Source organism: Xenopus laevis, chromosome 8L (genome assembly GCF_017654675.1).
Source record: "Xenopus laevis strain J_2021 chromosome 8L, Xenopus_laevis_v10.1, whole genome shotgun sequence".
Classification (NCBI taxonomy): Eukaryota; Metazoa; Chordata; class Amphibia; order Anura; family Pipidae; genus Xenopus; species Xenopus laevis.
The window spans coordinates 133,303,032-133,325,090 of record NC_054385.1 but is presented as its reverse complement, the minus strand read 5'-3'; the positions used below and the strand labels follow the sequence as shown (position 1 = coordinate 133,325,090).

The 22,059-nt window shown below is 42.5% G+C and overlaps 2 protein-coding genes across 4 annotated transcripts; both read right to left on the bottom strand.

The window, feature by feature from the left end:
* Positions 1–699: 699 nt before the first annotated feature.
* On the bottom strand, positions 700–9,312 carry ilf2.L (interleukin enhancer binding factor 2 L homeolog). Of its 3 annotated transcripts, none has more exons than XM_018228656.1 (15): positions 9,089–9,312; positions 7,312–7,368; positions 6,459–6,501; positions 6,270–6,374; positions 6,107–6,184; positions 5,600–5,702; positions 5,453–5,518; positions 3,623–3,739; positions 3,461–3,539; positions 3,288–3,375; positions 3,147–3,208; positions 2,945–3,059; positions 1,906–1,996; positions 1,621–1,818; positions 700–874 (listed from the first exon to the last, which is right to left on the bottom strand). In XM_018228656.1, exons 1-14 carry the CDS (start codon positions 9,091–9,093, stop codon positions 1,661–1,663), a joined length of 1,167 nt encoding a protein of 388 aa, XP_018084145.1. In that variant the 5' UTR covers positions 9,094–9,312; the 3' UTR covers positions 700–874; positions 1,621–1,660.
* Positions 9,313–14,492: 5,180 nt separating this feature from the next.
* Positions 14,493–19,132, bottom strand: snapin.L (SNAP-associated protein L homeolog). Its single transcript, NM_001095307.1, has 4 exons — positions 18,972–19,132; positions 18,380–18,426; positions 16,128–16,246; positions 14,493–15,296 (listed from the first exon to the last, which is right to left on the bottom strand). The coding sequence occupies exons 1-4, from the start codon at positions 19,067–19,069 to the stop codon at positions 15,192–15,194; spliced, it is 369 nt and encodes a 122-aa protein (NP_001088776.1). The 5' UTR covers positions 19,070–19,132; the 3' UTR covers positions 14,493–15,191.
* Positions 19,133–22,059: the final 2,927 nt, after the last annotated feature.

The window sequence follows — 22,059 nt, the reverse complement described above, 5'->3', positions numbered from 1 at the left end:
GACTTCAATATTAGTAAAAACAATCACAAATGGAAATTAGAAAGTAATTGGGAAAAAAAACCCATCTTATTTCTGCTGAACTATCTGAAAAAAAAAAAAAAAAAAAGTTGACGGTGAACAACCCCTTTAATGAAACTCAGGGATTGTGCTCAGCAGGGACAAACAAGAAATCTATCAATTTAGTAGTTTACAGGGTCGGCGACCCCCACAGCCAGAGCTGCTTTAGAAGGTGAAAAATGACACTTTAGACTTCTATATTAGTAAAATGGTCACACACATCGAAAATAGTTGGAAAAAGTATTTCTTTTGAACTGTATACAGTCAAGAGCTACTTACCAGGAAATTAAAATATAGGTGTATGTGCCTTTAAAACATTTGATGCTCATTCAGTAAAAACTTCCCCAAAACCTTGATAGCTCGAGTCATCCATTCAACTCTTCACACTGCGGGTCTGACCCCTTTAGTTGGCCTGAAGGAAGAGACACTAAAGGGGGAATCATTTGTTGCCCCACATATTCTCTGAACTAACAGTTGAATGACTGATACAACAGTTCAAGTATAAAATGCTCCAAATAATGAACATGTTACTTCTGGGTTCCACACAAGTCTCACACAAAGACCAATTGCAACACACACTTAGCTACGTTGGAGAGGGAACCCAGTTACACAGCAACAGCAAAAAAATTAATCTTAAAAAAGCAGGGGGTGAAATAAAAATTTATTGCTGGCAAAAACATATCCCTACAGTATATAAAAGAAGAAGTCACATGACAAGCTAAGAACAAAAAACAGCAACTTGGTGGCATTTGGTCCAGAAAGACCCAATATGTTGTGCCCCGGGGGCGACAGAGGGACAATCCAGAACAAGTGAAATCTGAAAGAGAGAACAAAGTGGTGAGTAGCTGCAATTTAAAGGAAGACAGACCCTCAGGTGACTCTACACAACTGTAATATTCAGTGTATACAGTGAGAGGGTGGGGGGTAGTAATCCACATTATAGCTGTTTGGTGGCTACAGGGTGGAGCACGATCACAAAACACTAGAAACTGCAGCAGCTTCTTGTCCTGTTAAAAACAGCACAGGCAATTGGCTTCCCAATTATTAGTGCAGGCTCTGCCGTCAAGTCTCACGTTCATGTGTGGGCCATTCTTATTCCCTGGGCACCTTCCATCCAGTGACATATGCTTTTAGTATGTTATAGAATGGCCAATTCTAAGATACTTTTCAATTGGTCTTCATTATTTATTTAGTTTTTGAATTATTTGCCTTCTTTTAAATCTTTCCTGCTTTCAAATGGGGGTCACCGACCCCATCTAAAAACAAATGCTCTGTAAGGCTACAAATGTATTGTTATTGCTACTTTCTATCCCCCATTTTTGCATTCAGTCTCTCTCCTATTCATATTTCAGTTTCTTATTCAAATCAATGCATGGATGTTGGGGTAATTTGGATCCTAGCAACCAGACTGATGACATTGCAAACTGGAGAGCTGCTGAATAAAAAGCTAAATAAACCACAAATAATGAAAAATGAAATCCAATTGCAAATAGTCTCAGAATATCACTCTACATCATACTAACAGTACATTTGAAGATGAACAAGATCTTTAAAGGGGTTCACCTTTGAGAACACACACTAGGCTTCTATCTTTAACTTTGTATCACTCTTGTGTCTCCATACTCTCCTCCTCTTCTGCCCCCTCAGCAATTTCCTGGTTATCATCCTCCTCTCCTTCTTTCCTTTCAGGGGGCTTCTCATAGGCCTTCTCTGAAGGGGTCACAATGACACCATCCCAGGTGGACATTTCTGTGGCAAGAGCTGAAGGGAACAAAGAGATTGGTCACCAACAAGGATCATAATCATTCAGGAAGCCAATTACACCAACAGAGTCACATGTGTCCTTACCACTGGCATCTCCCTCCAGGCCCAAAATCTTCCTGTAGCCTCCGTGTGAGAGAATTCGGACCAACGTCTGGGCAGTGTAACAAACCATGTCCTGTGAAGTGAAAGGAATTGGTTTAGAAATATTTCTCAAACATGGACGTTCACTTGCTGGGAGTTCTTCCCAATGACTTTACTTGTCTCTTCTACTGCAATGTAATAGCTTGGAACAAAGGTTTTGATTTTAAAAATAAAAGCTGGGTAAATAGATAGAAACATTTTTAATTTTTCACAGCCTAACAGTTAGTTAGGCAAAAATGTAATGTATAAAGGCTGGAGTGAGTGGATGTGTAACATAATAGCCAGAACACTACTTCCTGCTTTTCAGCTCTCTAACTCTGAGTTAGTCAGTGACTATAAGGGGAGCCACATGGTACATATCTGTTCAGTGAGTTTGTAATTGATCCTCAGCATTCAGCTCAGACTCAAAAGCAACAGATATGATCCATGTGGTAGAGTCCTGCAGCAGGTTGGTTACTGCCTGGTAAACAATCAGTGGAAAGCAACAGAGCTGAAAAGCAGGAAGTAGTGTTCTGGCTATTATGTTACACATCCACTCACTCCAGCCTTTATACATTACATTTTTGCCTAACTAACTATATTAGATACATTATTTATTTTGCACAGACTATTTACCCAGCTTTACACTATTCAATTCAACAATTAAAGCGGGTGCTACAAGAGATGTGATTGCATTCTGTCTGGGCATGATTTTTTAACGATGTTACCCTAAATATCACCCATGTTTCAGAAGGGGGTTAGGACAAAACTCATTAGGATTACACCTGTGTGTAGAGGACAGAGTCAAGGTGTTATTCCTAGAACACTGGATTATCTGTAGGCCCCCCCCCCCCCCAAAAAAAAAAAAAAAAAACACAAACATTCATAAGAGTCAATGAAAAGGGCAAGACCGTGAATGAAACACTAAACTTGAGCTCAGTGATCAGACCTCGTAATCTGAAATGCACATATAGGAATTAAGAATAGAGGTCTGGCCCTTTACCTGCTGCTCCAGAGTCATGACAGTGTGAACCCTGAAATTTCCACTTTCACAGGGGTCTGTAATGCCAACTGAGCCAGGGAGGAAGAGGCCGGCAGCGAGAATCTGTAGGCAGCGTCTGAAGAAATTTTTTTTAAAAATTAATAAAGACTAAAATTTAGCAAGCATAGCATTTGGATATGATGTGCTACGGGAGAGCACTTACTTGTAGGCCACATTAAGTGCCAGTGGCTGCCTGGTTGGGTTGTTCATCACTGCATAGTGACCCTACAGAAGAAAACATGGAATTTACTTAGAAAAACGAACAAGAACAACCCCTAAATCAAATCTTGAGCCAGCGACTTACCAAGAGGTCCAGGATCCAGGGAGTTAGAGGTTCGAATCCAGGAAACCGACTCCTCAAGTCTTTCAACAACCGGATTAAAACCTTCACTCTATATATAAAAAAAATCCCAACATCAGCACAGGCAAAGTACAGGCTCTAAAAACATAATGAGATGAGGCTTAGGAAATCCTTACGTAGAATGGGAGGCATTCTCCTCAAACCAGCGTGCGTGCCTGATGGCTGCCAGTGCGCTCTGTAGAACTTTGATGTCCACTGTAACGAGGAAGAGGTTTGTACTGAGCATGGGGACAGTAATAGGGATACAAAGCAACAGAGGATGGTGTAGGGGCACTTACAGTGTAATTCTGGGTCCAGCTTGCGGAGATTTGGTGGTACAGTTGTGATAAGGATCTTAATGGTGGCGTCTGCTGAGCTGATTTCAAAGCCAGTCTCATTTGTCAGCATCGTGAGAACTAGAAGAGAGAGAAAGCATTCAGTATGGCTATATAGCTATGACTCGACAGTCCATATGAAATTCAGATCAGGTTTTGGTACTCCATGACAGAACCGCCCCCCCCCCCCAACAAGACTGCTGCAATCACAGCACTGGGTGTAGCATCACATTAGTTGTGTGCGATACATCACTGCCTGTGAAAGAATGCACTCTTAGGGAGTTATTCAAATTTGATTTGAGTTTTTCAAAAACAGTCTAATTCGATTTTGAGATTTATCATACACTGGCCCTTTAAGAACTCAAATTAGACTATTCCCATCTAAAACCTGCCGAATTGCTGTTTAAATCAACAGGGGGACGTCCAGGAACCAATTTGGAGTTGTTTGCAGCATTCCTGAAATTCAAGTTTTTCTTCGGAGAAAAATTGAGATTTTAAAATTCTTATCAAATTCTATTAGAGTTTTCGGTTGGTCGATCCTATTCACCAGAGTTTAAAGTTATAGATATTGTATGTTTTTTTTTTAGATTGGTTGAATTTCAAGTTCATGGAAGTTTGGAGAGTTAAAAAAAACCAAAAAAAAAAACCACCTCACATGTTTTCGAAATGCGACCATTAATTAATGTTAGGGATTTACCGAATCCACTATTTTGGAATGGGCTGAACCCCCGAACCCTTCGTGAAATAATAGAGGAGTAAGAAGACATTTACTTCCTTGTTTTGTGACAAAAAGTCACGCGATTTCCCTCTCCGACTATATGCAAATTAGGGTTCAGTCAGGCAGAAGGATTCGGCAGAATCCCAAACCGAATCCTGGATTTGGAGCATCCCTTATAAAATGTGCCTCTTAATCTCTATACTCACTGCTTATATACACTATGCTTAATCTTGGGAGTACAGACTGGACCACAAAAACTATACTATATTACTTGATAACAAGAGAAGTTAGCAACAAAGAATCTGCTACAACTGGATGCCTAGGAGTCCAGGTGCTTACTTCTCCCACCTCCAAAAAAAAAAAAAAAAAAAAAAAAAAAAAAAAAAGCATTCTGCTTGCAAATGACCCGATAAGAGAACATTAAAAAAAAAAAATGCCTTGGGTGGTGGTAGGTTTATTATATATATGGTGCTTTGTATTGTTTATACCATAAGATAGTAGTACTGCAATAACAATCACACAGTAAAGATTATGGGGCATGTGAGACGAATGAAAGAGGAGGCCCATGTCCTGCAGAGCTTACAGTTCAAATCCATGTTTAAAGGAGAAGGAAAGGCTAAAACCAAGTAAGCTTTATCAGAAAGGTCTATATACACCAGTAATCTCAAAGTAATGCTGCTCTGAGTCCTCTGTCAAAAGAAACAGCACATTTCTTTCCTTCTATTGTGTACTCATGGGCTTCTGTATCAGACTAACTGTTTTCATCTTAAACCTCCAGGGCTAGGGCTTGAGCATGCTCAGTTTGCTCCTCTCTCCCTACCTGCTGTAATCTGAGCCCAGAGCTATGAGTGAGCAGGGAGAGAATCAGGCAGGAAGTGATGTCATAACAAGCTAATATGGCAGCTGCTATCCTAAACAAACAGCTTCTAGAGCTTTTTACTCAGGTATGGGAAAGCATTCTACAGAATAAATAGTGTTATAGCTTGCATTATTATGGCTAATCTATTGGCAATAAACTGCTTCAGTAGCTCTCCTTTAAGTGGACGTTGCACGTGCACTTATAAACAGGTTCTCACCTTCTGCGGGTTCTTGTGTCCTCAGGGTCTCCACTACCTTATTGCCCAAAGCAGAAACGGCTTCCACTGGAAAAGAAGGAACAGCCGATAAGTAACAGCAAAAGGGAAGTGATCAGTGACAACACAGCAAGAGGAAAACAAACTCACAAGTGGGAAGGATCTTTAGGATGACAACCAAGTCTGCAACATTATGGCCACTGGTCATGGTCCCTTTCTTGTAGGAGCCCACCTGTCGCACCTCTTCAATTTGCTAGAAAAGCCAGAGAAATAGTTACTGCATATTTACAATGCACCAGCACTGTACAACAAGAGGGTGTATATACAAATAGTAATGGTTATGTAAGGAACAGGTGACCCTGTGCAACAGAGCGGATGATCTACAAATGGCTAAATGCAGACGTCTATCCAAATAAACAGAGTTCAGGCCTTGTGCAAAGCTAGCTCCAGTTTGCTGTATCATGGATATGCAAGACATTATCTGTACAACTAGCAGTACTACAATCCTCTAAAACTACAGAAATCATAACTTAAAAGGCGGACTAGCACAGGCCCCAAGTCTTTCAGTATTAGTATAAAGTGCTGCATAGTCTGCTGGACTCACTATAAAGAATGAGGACGCGATTAACTAAATGTACCAAAGACACAAGAACTTACCACTTCAAAGGTTCCAGGGGCTACAATCAAATTGTCAATAACGTTGTTGATTTTGGTTACCAAAGAAAGGATTGAGGCCTAGGAGAGAGAGAGCGAGAGAAGGATTAATGAATAGGGATTGGGTAGAGGTAACAATGATAGGTGGCGGGAAGCGTATTATTACCTGCTCAGTTGTTGTAGGGGCCAGATCTTGGTTTCGTTTGAGCAGCGCCTCGCTCAGTGTGCCATCATCTGGGGCCGGTTTCACTCGAGGGAAGGCCATTTCACACTGTAAAAGGATGAAGACTCCGTGAGTAAGCACAAATAATATACGTTTCTATACACAACCACGCTGCAAGGAAGAGCCACTTACCACGTGGAAGTCAAAGGGAATGTGAGGGACGAAGGGTCTGAAACTGGAAAGAAAATAAATGTGTTACATTTGCTGCAGCACATTTCCATTCTGTGTATAGAACAGGTTTATGTGCTGTACGATGAGAGAGAGCGAGAAGAAAAAAAAAAAAAAAAGAGCAGCCTAGGGGGTGCCCCTTATGGTGGTGCATCAATAGGAGAAGTATAGAGCAGATACAAGGGCATTATTAGAGTTGACCAGGTATAGTAGTGCGTCTTCAACATTCATCTATATGGGCCAAGGAACAGACCCTAGACAGCCTGGGAGGATTGGAGTCTGCATGATATAAGCTTCATTGCCCGTCTAGTTCTCCTGGTTGTAGGGAAGATATTGATTCTTACTACTGGGCAACTGTATAGTTCCTCAACCCACAGATATGCCCAAATATCTGAAAACCTTATATAGTGCTGCCACAACTCTACTCATTTGGTTAATAGCGGTAAAGGAAACATTAGTATAACGTCTATAAAGTTTTTGTATTGGTCGATCTGCCGAGTATGAAGCCGATTTGACCAGTGGAAATTATGTGCAAGAGGCGACTCTGCATCAGTGTTGAGGTTTCTATAGAAAGCATTCCATAGCGTATTTACCTGGCTTGGGGATCAGGACTATTAATGTCTCCCTCATGGATTATGGTAATCCAACACCCCATTAAAAAGTTTGGTTAGTATGTCTGCTCCCCCCCCCTCGTGATTTGGGGGATCACAATTTTTTGTGGGTGGATAGTGGCCCCCAAAGTCACACCATTATTCCAGTCACATCTCTTGAGCAATGAGCAAATGTTGGGCAATATTAGTTACATTAGGCAACTCACCCTGCGTTAGGTCCCATTCTGGAGCCAAAGCGGCCACGGCCACGTCCTCGTTCACCCCTAAAAAAAAAAAAAGGAATTAGAATATTGCAAATTGGTGCACGTGAGGGGGCCCTTCATGAAAAGTGGCAGGGTTCACCTTATGTTCATGTTTAGTATGTTATAGAAGGGACAGACCTTTGATTTATTTGCCTATTTCGGACTCTTTCCAGCTTTCAAATGGGGGTCAGACCCCATCTAAAAAACAAATGCTCTGCAAGGCTACAAGTTAATGGTTATTGCTACGTTGTATTACTCATTTTTATATCCAGTCCTTTTTGATTCCTATTGCAGTCTCTTATTCAAATCAATGCATGGTTGCTAGGGTAACTTGGAACCTAGAAACCAAATTGCAGACATTGCAACTGGAGAGCTGCTGAATAACAACCCACAAATAAATAAAAACATACAAATTGCATCAGAATATGCCCCTCTACATCATACTAAAGGTGGCCATAGACGCCAAACGAGCGGATCTTTTCCCGATATGCCATTAACGAGCATGGCTATATCGGGGGTAATCTGATTGTTTACATCCGATTACGATGTGCAATGGGCTCCGGCGGGATCGGTCAGGTCAAAATCAACCCCGACCGATCTCCACCGGACAAAAGATGTCGGCACACACCACCCAAAAATCGTATGAATCCTTGATTCATACAATAGGATGAGTGTGTCTATGGCCACCTTAAGAGTTAACTGAAAGGTGAACAGTCCCTTTAATGATAAAGCTTTAAACAAGGGATGTGTTGAAAATGAGTGAGGTGCATTGTATCGATCATGATCAGCCCATGTACTAATATTTGCCTTTGATCCTCCTGTACTTCTACTTATTGGGATAAAGTCCGACATTCCTAGCATTGTCCTAGGGTTCCCATTACTGAAGTCACTGGATATTATATGGAAGCTGTAGAAAAGCCCAAAATTGTGATGAGATTTTCATGTGTTGCCCAACAGCTGCCCTCGCCCTTATTAATCCAGTGGAATACAGTGCAGAATCTCATAGGATACATTGTGTTGGGCATATCCCAGCATGCTTAGCAATCTTGCCTACAAACCAGCGCTGATCCAAAACAAACAAAACGATATGTATGGAGAATAACCTTGTCTGTAATGTAACCAGTACCTGTCCCAATTCTACATCACTCACACACAGAACCTCATGGCCAGGCTAATGTGAGGAGCCTTGTGTGTGGGGTACAGTATAATCTGGGAGCCCACCCATGTAATCACTAGATCCCTATATCTTACACTATCTTACAGGGCCCCAACTCTTCCATATGTATAACTACAGCATCTTATACAGCCCTGACCCACACCTATATGTTGGGCACAGAAACCCAGCCTTTCCTCATCCCTATATGTGGGGTACAGTATCCCAGATGGGCCCTAAGCCTTCCCTATATGTGCGGTACAGTAAGTTACAGGGCCCCTAAGCCTTCCCTATATGTGGGGTAGAGTAAGTTAAAGGGAAACAAAAGCCTATGAGTGTATATTAGTCCCAGAGTATGTGTAGGCCCAAGAGCTGCCCCTCTATTTTTGTCCCACACAAATCCCTCAGTCAGGCCGTACAGAAGCCCCAGTAGAAATGATTCCACCCATGGCTCACACACTCCCCACAGAACAATGGAATTCTCTATCCTGTCACCCCCATCTCCCAATCACCCCGCACCTCCCAATCAGCCCCATCTCCCAATCAGCCCCATCTCCCAATCAGCCCCATCTCCCAATCAGCCCGCACCTCATGTTTCGGATCTTCGTTCCTCACACTCCCGCACAATGGACAACCTCTCGGCCCTCGAGACGAGCACACTAGAACAACAATCCCTCTTACTATTGGCTATAAACGCAGGTCCCCGAGCCAATCAGCGTGACGAACAGTCAACTCCCGCCCGCTTTGGCGTCTAACGACCTATCCGATCCAGATTAGCAAACGCATCACTGTGAGGGACAGGAAATGCACCAATCGCGGAAAGCAGAGTAAACCCGCCTACACATAACGCTGCTTTTTATAATGGCGGCAGATTTCCCCCTTTTTCAAGCTTTATTTATAAACAAACACACACAGCCAGAACAAAATGGCCGCGTCATTCTCACTTTTAGCGACAGATTTTGATGTTCCGTTTGATGATTTAGCGATATAAGTGGCTGCTAAAAACCCTCACACGTGTCTTTATTAAATGTCTCCAGTTTGGGTCGGTTTATTGTAGAGATAGTGGCACAGGCCCCTCACACACAGCCTCATTGTATTTACCTCATGATAATCAGGAGAATGGCTCCTACTGTTGTTCAACTACAGACCCTACAGTGTTACAGCTACTAGAGGAGTGTGTGACTGTTATAGTTCAGCAAATAAATGTCTGTATGTTGGACATGGAATATTATATTGTATGGGGGGCACTTTGCTCTTATATAAAGGCCCAGTCATTGATATGTAATCAGCTCCAAAGGCCCAGTCACTGTTATATTCCAGTTCCAGCTCCAATATAAAGGCCCAGTCATTGTTATATAACCACTAGGGTTGCCACCTTTTCTGGAAAAAAACCACTGGCTTTCCTATATATTTATGTATTTTCCCTATTAATAACATTGGGCTCAACTATCATTTTTACCAGCCAGGCCTGTAAAATACCAGCCAGATGGCAACCAAATAACCAGCTCCAATATAAAGGCCCAGGCATTGTTATATAACCAGTTCCAATGTCCTCTCAGAATGGGTGTAAATAGGGTTACCACCTTTTCTGGAAAAAAATACAGGCTTTCCTATATATTTTTTCCCTATTAATAACATTGGGATCAACCATCATTTTTCCCGGCCAGGCCTGTAAAATACCGGCTAGGTTGCAACCCTAGGTGTAAATGAAGGCTGTGTTTCTCTTGTGTTGGTGCATCATATGCCCCAGGCTAAAATCACAAGATCAATGGCTTGACCAAACACTGGGACTGGCCATAAAGAGCTCACAATGTGGTGGAACAAATGGGCCAGTGAGTTGCTGGAGAGATGAGAGCACGGGGGGGGGGGGGGGTAGATAATTCACTAGGGACTGCCATATGGTACCACTCAGCCTCTGGGGGGAAATAGGAGATATACAGGGATTTTTCGTCCAACGGAGATCATTCGTTTGGTCGATTAGACAGGTTTGATTTTGTCCCAACCGTCCTGCCGGAGCCCATTGCGCTCTCATTGTGATCCGATCGTTTGGCCATAGGGCTGAACGTTCAGATTACCCCCGATATAGCCATGGCCGTTATTGGGATATTGGTGAAAGATCAGCTTGTTTGGCAATGTCGCCAAACGAGCGGATCTTTGCATCTATGGCCACCTTTATTCTGACTCTTGAAACAGCGCAGCCAAAGTCAGCTTCTCCTCCTGCTCTTTGAATCAGCTGGCTACTGCTACATTCTTTCAGGAGCCACAACAGCTGGCTTTCACTTGCAGTTACAGGGGAATACTGTATATTCCAGTGATACCCAAAGAAAGGAATGGAAACACATCACTAGCTATTGTCAGTGTTTCTACTACAGGTATGGGACCTGTTATCCAGAAAGCTCGGGACCTGGGGTTTCCCAGATAACAGCTATTTCGTTAATTTGGAGCTTCATATCTAAAAGGGGTTGTTCACCTTTACGTTTTTAAATTCAGGTAAGTTTTATTTATTAATACATTTTTTTTTGTTATTTAGCTTTTTATTCAGCAGCTCTCCAGTTTGCAATTTCAGCAATCTGGTTGCTAGGGCCCAAATCACCCTAGCAACCATGCATTGATTTGAATAAGAGACTGGAATATGAATAGGAGAGGCCTGAATAGAAAGATGAGGAATAAAAAGTAGCAATAACAATACATCTGTAGCCTTACAGAGCATTATTTTTTTTATTTTTTTTTAGAAGGCTTCATTTGAAAGCTGGAAAAAGGCAATTAAAAAAAACAATAAAAAAAATTATGAAGACCAATTAAAAAGTTGCTTAGAATTGGCCATTCTATAACACACTAAAATCTCACTTAAAGGGATTGTTCACCTTCAAACACTTTTTTCAGTTCAGTTAGTTTCAGACACTTCACCAGAAATAAAGACTTTTTCCACTTCATTTCTATTTGTGACCGTTTTTATTATATTAAAGTGTAAAGTTTAATTTTTCCTTCTAAAGCAGCTCTCGGAAGGGGGGGAGGTCGCCGACTCTTTAACTGTTCTAAATTGATACATTTAGTTGATACATTAGTTATCTTTGTCCCTGCTGAGCAGAATATCTGCATTTCATTACAGGCAGCTGTTAGACTTGATACAATAGTTGCACTTACTGTATATTCCCAATAGATCCTACTGAGAAATGTAGCAACTATTTGTATCAACTAATTAAAGCAAATTGTAACAGTTCAGGTACTTCTGGATCACTGATCTGCCCGACTGAAACCCCAGGGACACAAACATTAAAATTTAAACTTCAGTATTGGGAAAATGGTAAAAAATAAAAGATGGATAGTAATTGAAAATAGTCTTTGTTTATCTGAAACCAACTCAACTGGAAAAAGTATTTGGAAGGGGTTGTTCACCTTCCAAACACCTTTTTTCAGTTCTGTTGTTTACACTTCAATATTAGAAAAAATGGTGACACATAGAAAATAGAAAGTACTTGGAAAAATCATTATTTCTGGTGATCTATCTGAAACAAACTAGTTGTTTGAAGGTGGACAACCCCTTTAAGTCTACTAGAAAATCATATAAACATGAAATAAACCCAATAGGCTGGTTTTGCCTCCAATAAGGATTAATTGTATCTTAGTTGGGATCAAGTACAAGCTACTGTTTTATTATTACACAGAAAAAGGAAATCATTTACAAAATGTGGATTGTTTGGATAAAATGGAGTCTATGGGAGACGGCCTTTCTGTAATTTGGAGCTTTCTGGATAAAGGATCCCATGCCTGTACTTTAGACCTTTCCTGTGAAATGATGCTCCTTATGTGCCAGAAGCCTTTACGGCAAGACTTACTAAATGAAGAGGGCATGTAGTACAGTGTGAAGGAATAAATGGCTTTCCTCTCGGGGCAGAGACTGGGATACTTTCAGTTTGGGCTGATACCTGTGACTGCTCCTCCAGGTGAAGCAATCTGTATATTAACCACCATATATTTATATTGAAACCTGCCCAAACACAACTCCTGCTTGTGTTATTGTAATGCACAGACACCTATGACAGGTACACACACTAGCACAGCAGGTGAGGCATGGCAGCTCCCGCCCCAAGTTCTATTGATATTTAGTGAGAGGCAGGATTGCCCCGGGCAGCAACATCCAGGAGAAATGAGCTGATGCCCATGAAATACACAGAGAATATTGAGGGCTTCTCACTGCTGAGACCCTGCACCCCTATCCTGACATAATGTAGAGATGAATAAGAAGCTAAGAAGAGTTATTATCTCTGCTGGGTATATATAGCCAAACCCCAATGTGTGCATTTGAGCTCAGCAGTGTAATCAGCGGCATACAGACCAATATAAAGAATGGAACTTTTATGAATATTAAGCAGTGACATTGACGTAGGCACAAGAGCAGTCTGTAGGGAGGCAGCCGTGTGGAACGGACATTCATTTGCACAGAATAAGGAAAGTCTTCAACCGAATGGGACCGGCGCCGAGCCCAGCGTCACTGATAATTGTGTGTCTGACAATAGAGGGGCCTCGCACAGACTGGGGATAGATCAGGCCATGAGGCGAGGGAATCAAAATGGGTTCAGCTAAAGAATAAAAACCTCCGTTTAATTCCTGGGACTTATAGACAGATATAATATTATAATAATAATGAAGTGGAAGACAAGCTGAACGGTTTCCAATGCTCATCTGAATACTCAAGTGTCTGCCAAATAATTCCACTTAAGTGTCTTCCCCTAACATTAAAGAGCTCAATTAGGTTTAACATAACTCCATTCCCTTTATCAGCTTAGTTGCTCTTCTCTGTACTTTCTCTATTTCATTACTGTCCCCCTTATATATTTATATATAGTGATCATATCCCCCTTATATATTTATATATAGTGATCATATCCCCCTTATATATTTATATATAGTGATCATATCCCCCTTATATATTTATATATAGTGATCATATCCCCTTATATATTTATATATAGTGATCATATCCCCTTATATATTTATATATAGTGATCATATCCCCTTATATATTTATATATAGTGATCATATCCCCCTTATATATTTATATATAGTGATCATATCCCCCTTATATATTTATATATAGTGATCATATCCCCCTTATATATTTATATATAGTGATCATATCCCCCTTATATATTTATATATAGTGATCATATCCCCCCTTATATATTTATATATAGTGATCATATCCCCCCTTATATATTTATATATAGTGATCATATCCCCTTATATATTTATATATAGTGATCATATCCCCTTATATATTTATATATAGTGATCATATCCCCCTTATATATTTATATATAGTGATCATATCCCCCCTTATATATTTATATATAGTGATCATATCCCCCCTTATATATTTATATATAGTGATCATATTCCCCTTATATATTTATATATAGTGATCATATCCCCCTTATATATTTATATATAGTGATCATATCCCCCCTTATATATTTATATATAGTGATCATATCCCCTTATATATTTATATATAGTGATCATATCCCCCTTATATATTTATATATACTGATCATATCCCCTTATATATTTATATATAGTGATCATATCCCCTTATATATTTATATATATAGTGATCATATCCCCCTTATATATTTATATATACTGATCATATCCCCTTATATATTTATATATAGTGATCATATCCCCTTATATATTTATATATAGTGATCATATCCCCCTTAACTGTCTCTTCTCCAGTGTAACCAATCCCAACTTGCCTTCCCCCATAACTGATCCCTTCCATTCCCTTTATCAGCTTAGTCGCTCTTCTCTGTACTTTCCGCTGTGTGAGTAAAGTCCCATTTGTGACCTGGGTTTTATTAATGCTTCTCAATGTTACATGTTGATGTGTGAATGATACCAATGACTCCTTTTCAATAAATTATGTGCACTATACTTTACATTTAAAGCAATGTTACTGAGTGCCCAATACATTGCCAGTGAAGTTACTGTTCTGCTGATATTTATTGAATACATTCGTAGAGGAGCATAAGGAAACAGAAAAGGCTACTGATATAAAAGGCAGTGCATACAAATGGTACTGGAAAATAGCAGTTATTTCACAATGCAACAGATGAAGCTCACGCTGATAATCTCATCATTCTGAGGGTCAGTCCCAAACCATAGGGGCCCATGAAGACACTAGAGGTAACATTCCAGTTTAGTGCAAACAAGCCGCCATTAACAACATAACGATATCCTTGCAAAATAAATATTGAGGGGACACAGCAGGGTGACATCGATCAAGTCAATACAAAGTTATCACTGTAGCACCAAACCTGCTCCAGAACACGGCCGGTTCCATTACTGCGGAAGCTCTACAACACATTTAGGGATCACATGACTGAACCAGGCCAGCGACCAGCAGAAAGGAATGCTGGGAAAGTAATGCATCTCCACTGGTAGAGCTGGAGGGAATGGCTTTATAGAGGAATGCTTAGTGCAGTGCATGAAACATTCCCAGTGCAGTTAAACGGGTTGAATATTGGCACTAAAGTTCCTGCACAGGGGGGCTTAGTTTTGCCTCTGGGCCCCAGAAAATATGATGTTGGGAGAGGCCAGAGCCCCATGACTGTCCCAACATCTCATTTGCCATGGGGAAGACAACCAAAACCCCCAAGCTTCAGGAAACCTAATCTCCTGTACCTCTCATTTGTTGGGAGAAGCAGGAGGGTGGTGGCTACCAGAATCCAACATGGCTCTCCTACGAGCGGTCTCCTTGGCAACGCTGTGATTGAGACGCCTCAGCCGTTCCTGGAAGAGCAAATGGGTGGCAGTTAGTGGATGCTCCGGATTCCTGCTGCTTACAATGGGGATCAGATAGGATCTGTGCAGCCACTGGGACAGAATGTTCTGTTATACAGATAGCTAGAATCTCAGCTGCCATAAAGCAGGACAGGACTGCTGCTTACAATGGGGATCAGATAGGATCTGTGCAGCCACTGGGACAGAATGTTCTGTTATACAGATAGCTAGAATCTCAGCTGCCATAAAGCAGGACAGGACTGCTGCTTTCAATGGGGATCAGATAGGATCTATGCAGCGACTGGGACAGAATGTTCTGTTATACAGATAGCTAGAATCTCAGCTGCCATAAAGCAGGACAGGACTGCTGCTTACAATGGGGATCAGATAGGATCTGTGCAGCCACTGGGACAGAATGTTTTGTTATACAGATAGCTAGAATCTCAGCTGCCATAAAGCAGGACAGGACTGCTGCTTACAATGGGGATCAGATAGGATCTGTGCAGCCACTGGGACAGAATGCTCTGTTATACAGATAACTAGAATCTCAGCTGCCATAAAGCAGGACAGGACTGCTGCTTACAATGGGGATCAGATAGGATCTGTGCAGCCACTGGGACAGAATGTTCTGTTATACAGATAGCTAGAATCTCAGCTGCCATAAAGCAGGACAGGACTGCTGCTTACAATGGGGATCAGATAGGATCTGTGCAGCCACTGGGACAGAATGCTCTGTTATACAGATAGCTAGAATCTCAGCTGCCATAAAGCAGGCCAGAAATACAGTGCTCCATGTGTTTTCATGGGAGCTCAGATGGGAAGTGCACATATGAGGGTTACCTGTGCATTCTGCAGAATGTTGTTTACAAGGACAACCCTCCGGCGAGCATTCAGCAGCTTCTTCACATATGGATCCAGGTCAAGCGCCACCTTCTGATCCTCATTTATTTTGCAGAGCTCTGGAGATTAAAGGAGACATATTATGTAAAAAAAAAAAAATGTACCAGTGCATTTAGATATAGAAGGGATGTGCTTTAAAATGTTTTGCTTCTGATTACTTTAATGAAAATTTCTGCCAAAACCAACAACCCCTGCCAATCTGTTCCACTTGCTGCTGCCTCCTTTCCCAGGCTGTGCAGGAGAGCAGGTGGTTCTCAGCTCACTGCACTGTAGGACAGGAACCAATTAGCAGCTAGCAGGACCTGATAGGGAACTGAAGCCTGTCTTTACTTGTGTGACTGCAGGGCTGTGATTGGCTGTCCCCCTCCTACTGTGCTTCTGGCCGGACACGCCCACCCCTCATTTGAAACACAGACAGGGACTAGTGAACACCTATAGGGAGCTCCAGTAAAGGGATTGTTCACCTTCTAACACTTCAGTTCTGTTCACCAGAAATAAAGACTTTTTCAAATTAGTTTCTATTTTCTGTTTGAGTGTTTTTCTGATATTGACGTGTAAAGCATAATTTTTCAACTCCCGGAAGGGGGAGGTCGCTGACCCTGTAAACTGTTCTAAATTGATACATTTAGTTGATACATTTGTTATCTTTGTCCCTGCTGAGCTGAATCCCTGAGTTGCAGCTGTTAGACTTGATAAAATAATTGCAGATATTCCAGAGATGCTGCTGAGAACTATATCAACTACATGTGTCAACTACATGTGTCAACTACATGTGTCAACTACATGTGTCAGAATTGTACCTAGCAGCAAGTAGCATTGAGGCGATGGAGAACACTGTAGGCACAAGAGATTCAGCTGTAGAACATTCATATGATTCAGGTACAAGCAGAAGGATGCCTACATGAACATATTATGGGTTTCCCTGACTGTAGTACACTGTAATATACTGACTGGGGCTGCTATTAAAACTATACCAGCAATTAAAAGGGGTTGTTCACCTTCAAATGAACTGTTATTGTGATGCAGAGAGGGATAATCTGAGACAATTTGTTATTGGTTTTCATTTTTTATTATTTGTGGTTTTTTAGTTATTTAGCTTTCTATTCAGCAGCTCTCCAGTTTCAGCAATCTGGTTGCTAGGGTCCAAATTCCCCTAGCGACCATGCACTGATTTGAATGAGAGACTGGAATATGAATAGGAGAGGCCTGGATAGAAAGATGAGGAATAAAAAATAACAATAACAATACATTTGTAGCCTTTACAGAGCATTTGTTTTTTAGATGGGGTCAGTAAACCCCATTTGAAAGCTGGAAAGAAGAAGAAGAAGAAGAAGGCAAATAACTCAAAAACTATAAAATATATATAATGAAGGCTGATGAAAAAATTGCTTAGAATTAGCCATTCTATAATATACTAAACATTAACTTAAAGGTGAACCCCCTCTTTAAATATAGTTTAAAGGTTAATACTCCCACAGCCTGCCCAGCTTTATCCCAAACTGCCAACTTATACCCCCCTGACAACATACCTACATCATATCTGTCTGTTAGTCCCCATATGTCCAGTCCATCCTCTCTAATTATGTTACTTTTATGTTCTAATGGAACAGTCGCCAGTGTCACAGGCATAATCTCCAGCAGTCAAAGGGGAAACGGGTTGGGTCAAAGGGGCAACGGGTGGGAGTAGAAGGGCAACGGGTGCATACCTCCCAACTGTCCCTTTTTCGGAGGGACAGTCCCTCTTTTTACAGCTCAACCCGCTGTCCCTCATTTGTACTGGATAGTCCCTCTTTTCTCTGCACTGAACAGCCAGAAAAAGAAACAAAGTTTCTCACTTAATTGGCTTTTAGCAGAGAGCCCAGAACAGCTAACAGGTGCAAATAAGATACTTTGTAACAATTTTGAGACACAAAAACACAGTTTAGATAAGGAGAAATATTTTCAAACTTTCATAACCTGCCAAATTTTGTAAAACAAACATGGTAATTAGGGGGTGTGGCCACAGAAAGGGGTGTGGTCAAAAAAATTGCTGCGCTACGTGCGGGAAAAAAATTTTTGTCCCTCTTTTTAATTCCAAAATGTTGGGAGGTATGCGGGTGGGGGACAGGATACACACACGCTGGGAATAGCGACATTGGCCCCTGGGGGGAGGGAGGAGTGGGGACAATGGGGAGAGAGGATTAAGAGCTCACCTGACGCAAGGTTGTCAATGTGCTCCCGAAGGTCCACTTGGCTCTCCCTAAAAGAAAACAAACAATAAAAGCCAATGACTGAATGCAGGGGATAGAGAGAGAGTTCTATTTAGTCATGTGACCTGAATGTAACCAGTGGTTGGACAAGGCCCCACTCATTCTCAATACAGCCACGCCCACACGGAGCTTGTAATTATGACATTCTGGGGACTCCTCCCTCCACAAGTGAAACTGGACATAACCCACAAGTCTGCACTGAGAGGAGGGGCCACTAGAGTAATAATAATATTCTGGGACATACCAAATCAGGGGGGACTCACTGCTGCTTTCCTGGCGTTTAGTCCCCCCCCCCCCACATAATATTGCCCAAAACTGCACAGGGGCTGTATAAGAGCTTGAGAGGGGGGCCCTTAGCTCCTGATAGTAATGTCTGAGGGCCCCTAGTGCTCCCACTGTTATACAAGACTGGGGTCCTTATAGTGAGGCGCTGAGCCGTGTGAGGGCCCCGTATTCTCACACAACACTGCTGGGGGTCCCTCTCCTCAGACAGTCACACAGGGGCCGCTAATGTGAGGGAAGAGGGAGGCCAGACCTGACGGCATGTACGTGGGAGTCGAGCTGTTGCACCGCAGGCTTTAGCAGCTCCAGCAGCCCCTCAGCAAACACGTCCCGCCCGGGAGACACCGCCATCCTATAATAACCGGCACCGCAAGCAGTCTGTCACACGGGAGAGAAACAGCAGCGGATGACGTAGACTCGCGGGGCACTGTGGGAAATGTAGTTCCGGCGGAGTGACGCGCAATAGCCAGCAGACACTGATTGGCTGACATAGAGCACGTGCGGAAAACCCAGCGTTGGGCAGGGCTATGGGAATAGGCGGGGCTGTGTGAGAGTTTCGCTTGTAAGGACTGGACCAAAGTGTCTCTAGTGCTGGCCAATCCCTTATAGGGGCCCCAGTACGGCACGCATTGTAGGACATGTTTAGGAGAATGCACGCTCTTGCGTTAGCTCGGCGCTTTCATAAGAAAATAGACGTATGCTGGCTGAAGAGCGCGCGTCTTACTAAAAATGTCCTACAAAGCGTGCCGTATCCCAGACAACTCTCTCTCCAGCAAATACAGGTATTACAGTTCAGTGAGACTAAGATGTGAGTGTGGAGTTGTGTTCTGCTTCTGTTTAACTTTCACTATACACAGTCACACTCTAGCTTTTCTTTTAGCTTTTTATTCAGCAGCTCTCCAGTTTCAGCCTTTTGGTTGCTAGGGTCCAAATTCCCCTAGCAACCATGCACTGATGTGAACAAGAGACTGGAATATGAATAGGAGAGGTCTGAATAGAAAGATGAGGAATAAAAAGTAACAATAACAATACATTTGTAACCTTACAGAGCATTTGTTTTTTAGATGGGGTCAGTGACCCCTCCACTTGAAAGCTGGAAAGAGACTAAAAAAAAATGCAAATAAAAATAAATAAATAAATACTGAAGACCAATTAAATGTTGCGTAGAATTATCTACTATATTACATACGAAGAGTTAACTTAAAGGTGAAGTCCCCCTTTTTAATGGTATTTTTTTATTTTTTCTTTATGAATTTGGGGCAGAATATTCTGACTAGTGTTTCACTGCTGCCGCCACAAGGTGGTGCTAGAGGAACACTACAATATTAGGGCACGGGATCTATTATCCACAATCCTATCCATGAATGTCCAAAATACAGCAAATCCACTACCCACAACTTCCTGGTTAATGATCTCATTTAAATTAACTTTGTAATGGTTTTAAGGAAGCCTCGCTTTTACTATGTTATATAATGAGCAATTCTTAGCAACTATTCAGTTGGTCAGCTCTTCTTTCAACCCTTCAAAAGGGAGGCAGATGACAAAACAAATAACTGCTCTGTGAGGCTACAATTTCATCGTCGCTACATTTTATGTTTATATTCAGTCTCTCACCACTGCTTGGTTGCTAGGGTAATTAGGACCCTAGCAATCAGACATCTGCTGAAATTGCAAATAAGACCCGCCGTACAAAAATCTAAATAATTCAAAGACCACTTAAAGACTAATTTCAAATTGCAAAAAATACCTCTTAGCTTGGGAAAATCCTTTTTTATAAAAGAGAGACAAGTAAAGTTTTAGGAGAGACATGTGAGGATTAGGGAGCTCTGTGCCCATGAAGGAGAGACCTGTGAGGGTTGAGGAACTCTGTGCCCATGAAGGAGAGACATATGAGGGTTGGGGAGCTCTGTGTCCATGAAGGAGAGACCTGTGAGGGTTGAGGAACTCTGTGCCCATGAAGGAGAGACATATGAGGGTTGGGGAGCTCTGTGTCCATGAAGGAGAGACCTGTGAGGGTTGAGGAACTCTGTGCCCATGAAGGAGAGACCTGTGAGGGTTGAGGAGCTCTGTGTCCACGAAGGAGAGACATGTGAGGGTTGGGGAGCTCTGTGTCCATGAAGGAGAGACCTGTGAGGGTTGGGGAGCTCTGTGCCCATGATGGAGAGACATGTGAGGGTTGAGGAGTTCTGTGCCCATGAAGGAGAGACCTGTGAGGGTTGGGGAGCTCTGTGTCCACGAAGGAGAGACCTGTGAGGGTTGGGGAGCTCTGTGCCCATGAAGGAGAGACATGTGAGGGTTGAGGAGTTCTGTGCCCATGAAGGAGAGACCTGTGAGGGTTGGGGAGCTCTGTGTCCATGAAGGAGAGACCTGTGAGGGTTGGGGAGCTCTGTGCCCATGAAGGAGAGACATGTGAGGGTTGAGGAGTTCTGTGCCCATGAAGGAGAGACCTGTGAGGGTTGGGGAGCTCTGTGTCCATGAAGGAGAGACCTGTGAGGGGTGGGGAGCTCTGTGTCCATGAAGGAGAGACCTGTGAGGGTTGGGGAGCTCTGTGTCCATGAAGGAGAGACATGTGAGGGTTGGCGAGCTCTGTGCCCATGAAGGAGAGACCTGTGAGTATAGAGAGCTCTGTACTCATGAAGGAGAGACATGTGAGGATTAGGGAGCTCTGTGTCCATGCAGGAGAGACCTGTGAGGGTTGGGGAGCTCTGTGCCCATGAAGGAGAGACCTGTGAGTATGAGGAGCTCTGTACCCATGAAGGAGAGACATGTGAGGATTGGGGAGCTCTGTACCCATGAAGGAGAGACATGTGAGGGTTGGGGGTCTCTGTGCCCATGAAGGAGAGACCTGTGAGTATAGAGAGCTCTGTACTCATGAAGGAGAGACATTTGAGGGTTGACGAGCTCTGTACCCATGAAGGAGAGACATGTGACAGTTGAGTAGCTCTGTACCCTTGAAGGAGAGACCTGTGAGTATGGGGAGCTATGTACCCATGAATGAGAGACATGTGAGGGTTGAGGAGTTCTGTACCCATGAAGGAGAGACATGTGAGGATTAGGGAGCTCTGTGTCCATGAAGGAGAGACATGTGAGTGTTGGGGAGCTCTGTGCCCATGAAGGAGAGACATGTGAGGGTTGGGGAGCTCTGTGCCCATGAAGGAGAGACATGTGAGTGTTGGGGAGCTCTGTACCCATGAAGGAGAGACATGTGAGTGTTGGGGAGCTCTGTGCCCATGAAGGAGAGACATGTGAGGGTTGGGGAGCTCTGTGTCCATGAAGTAGAGACATGTGAGGGTTGGGGAGCTCTGTGCCCATGAAGTAGAGACGTGTGAGGGTTGGGGATC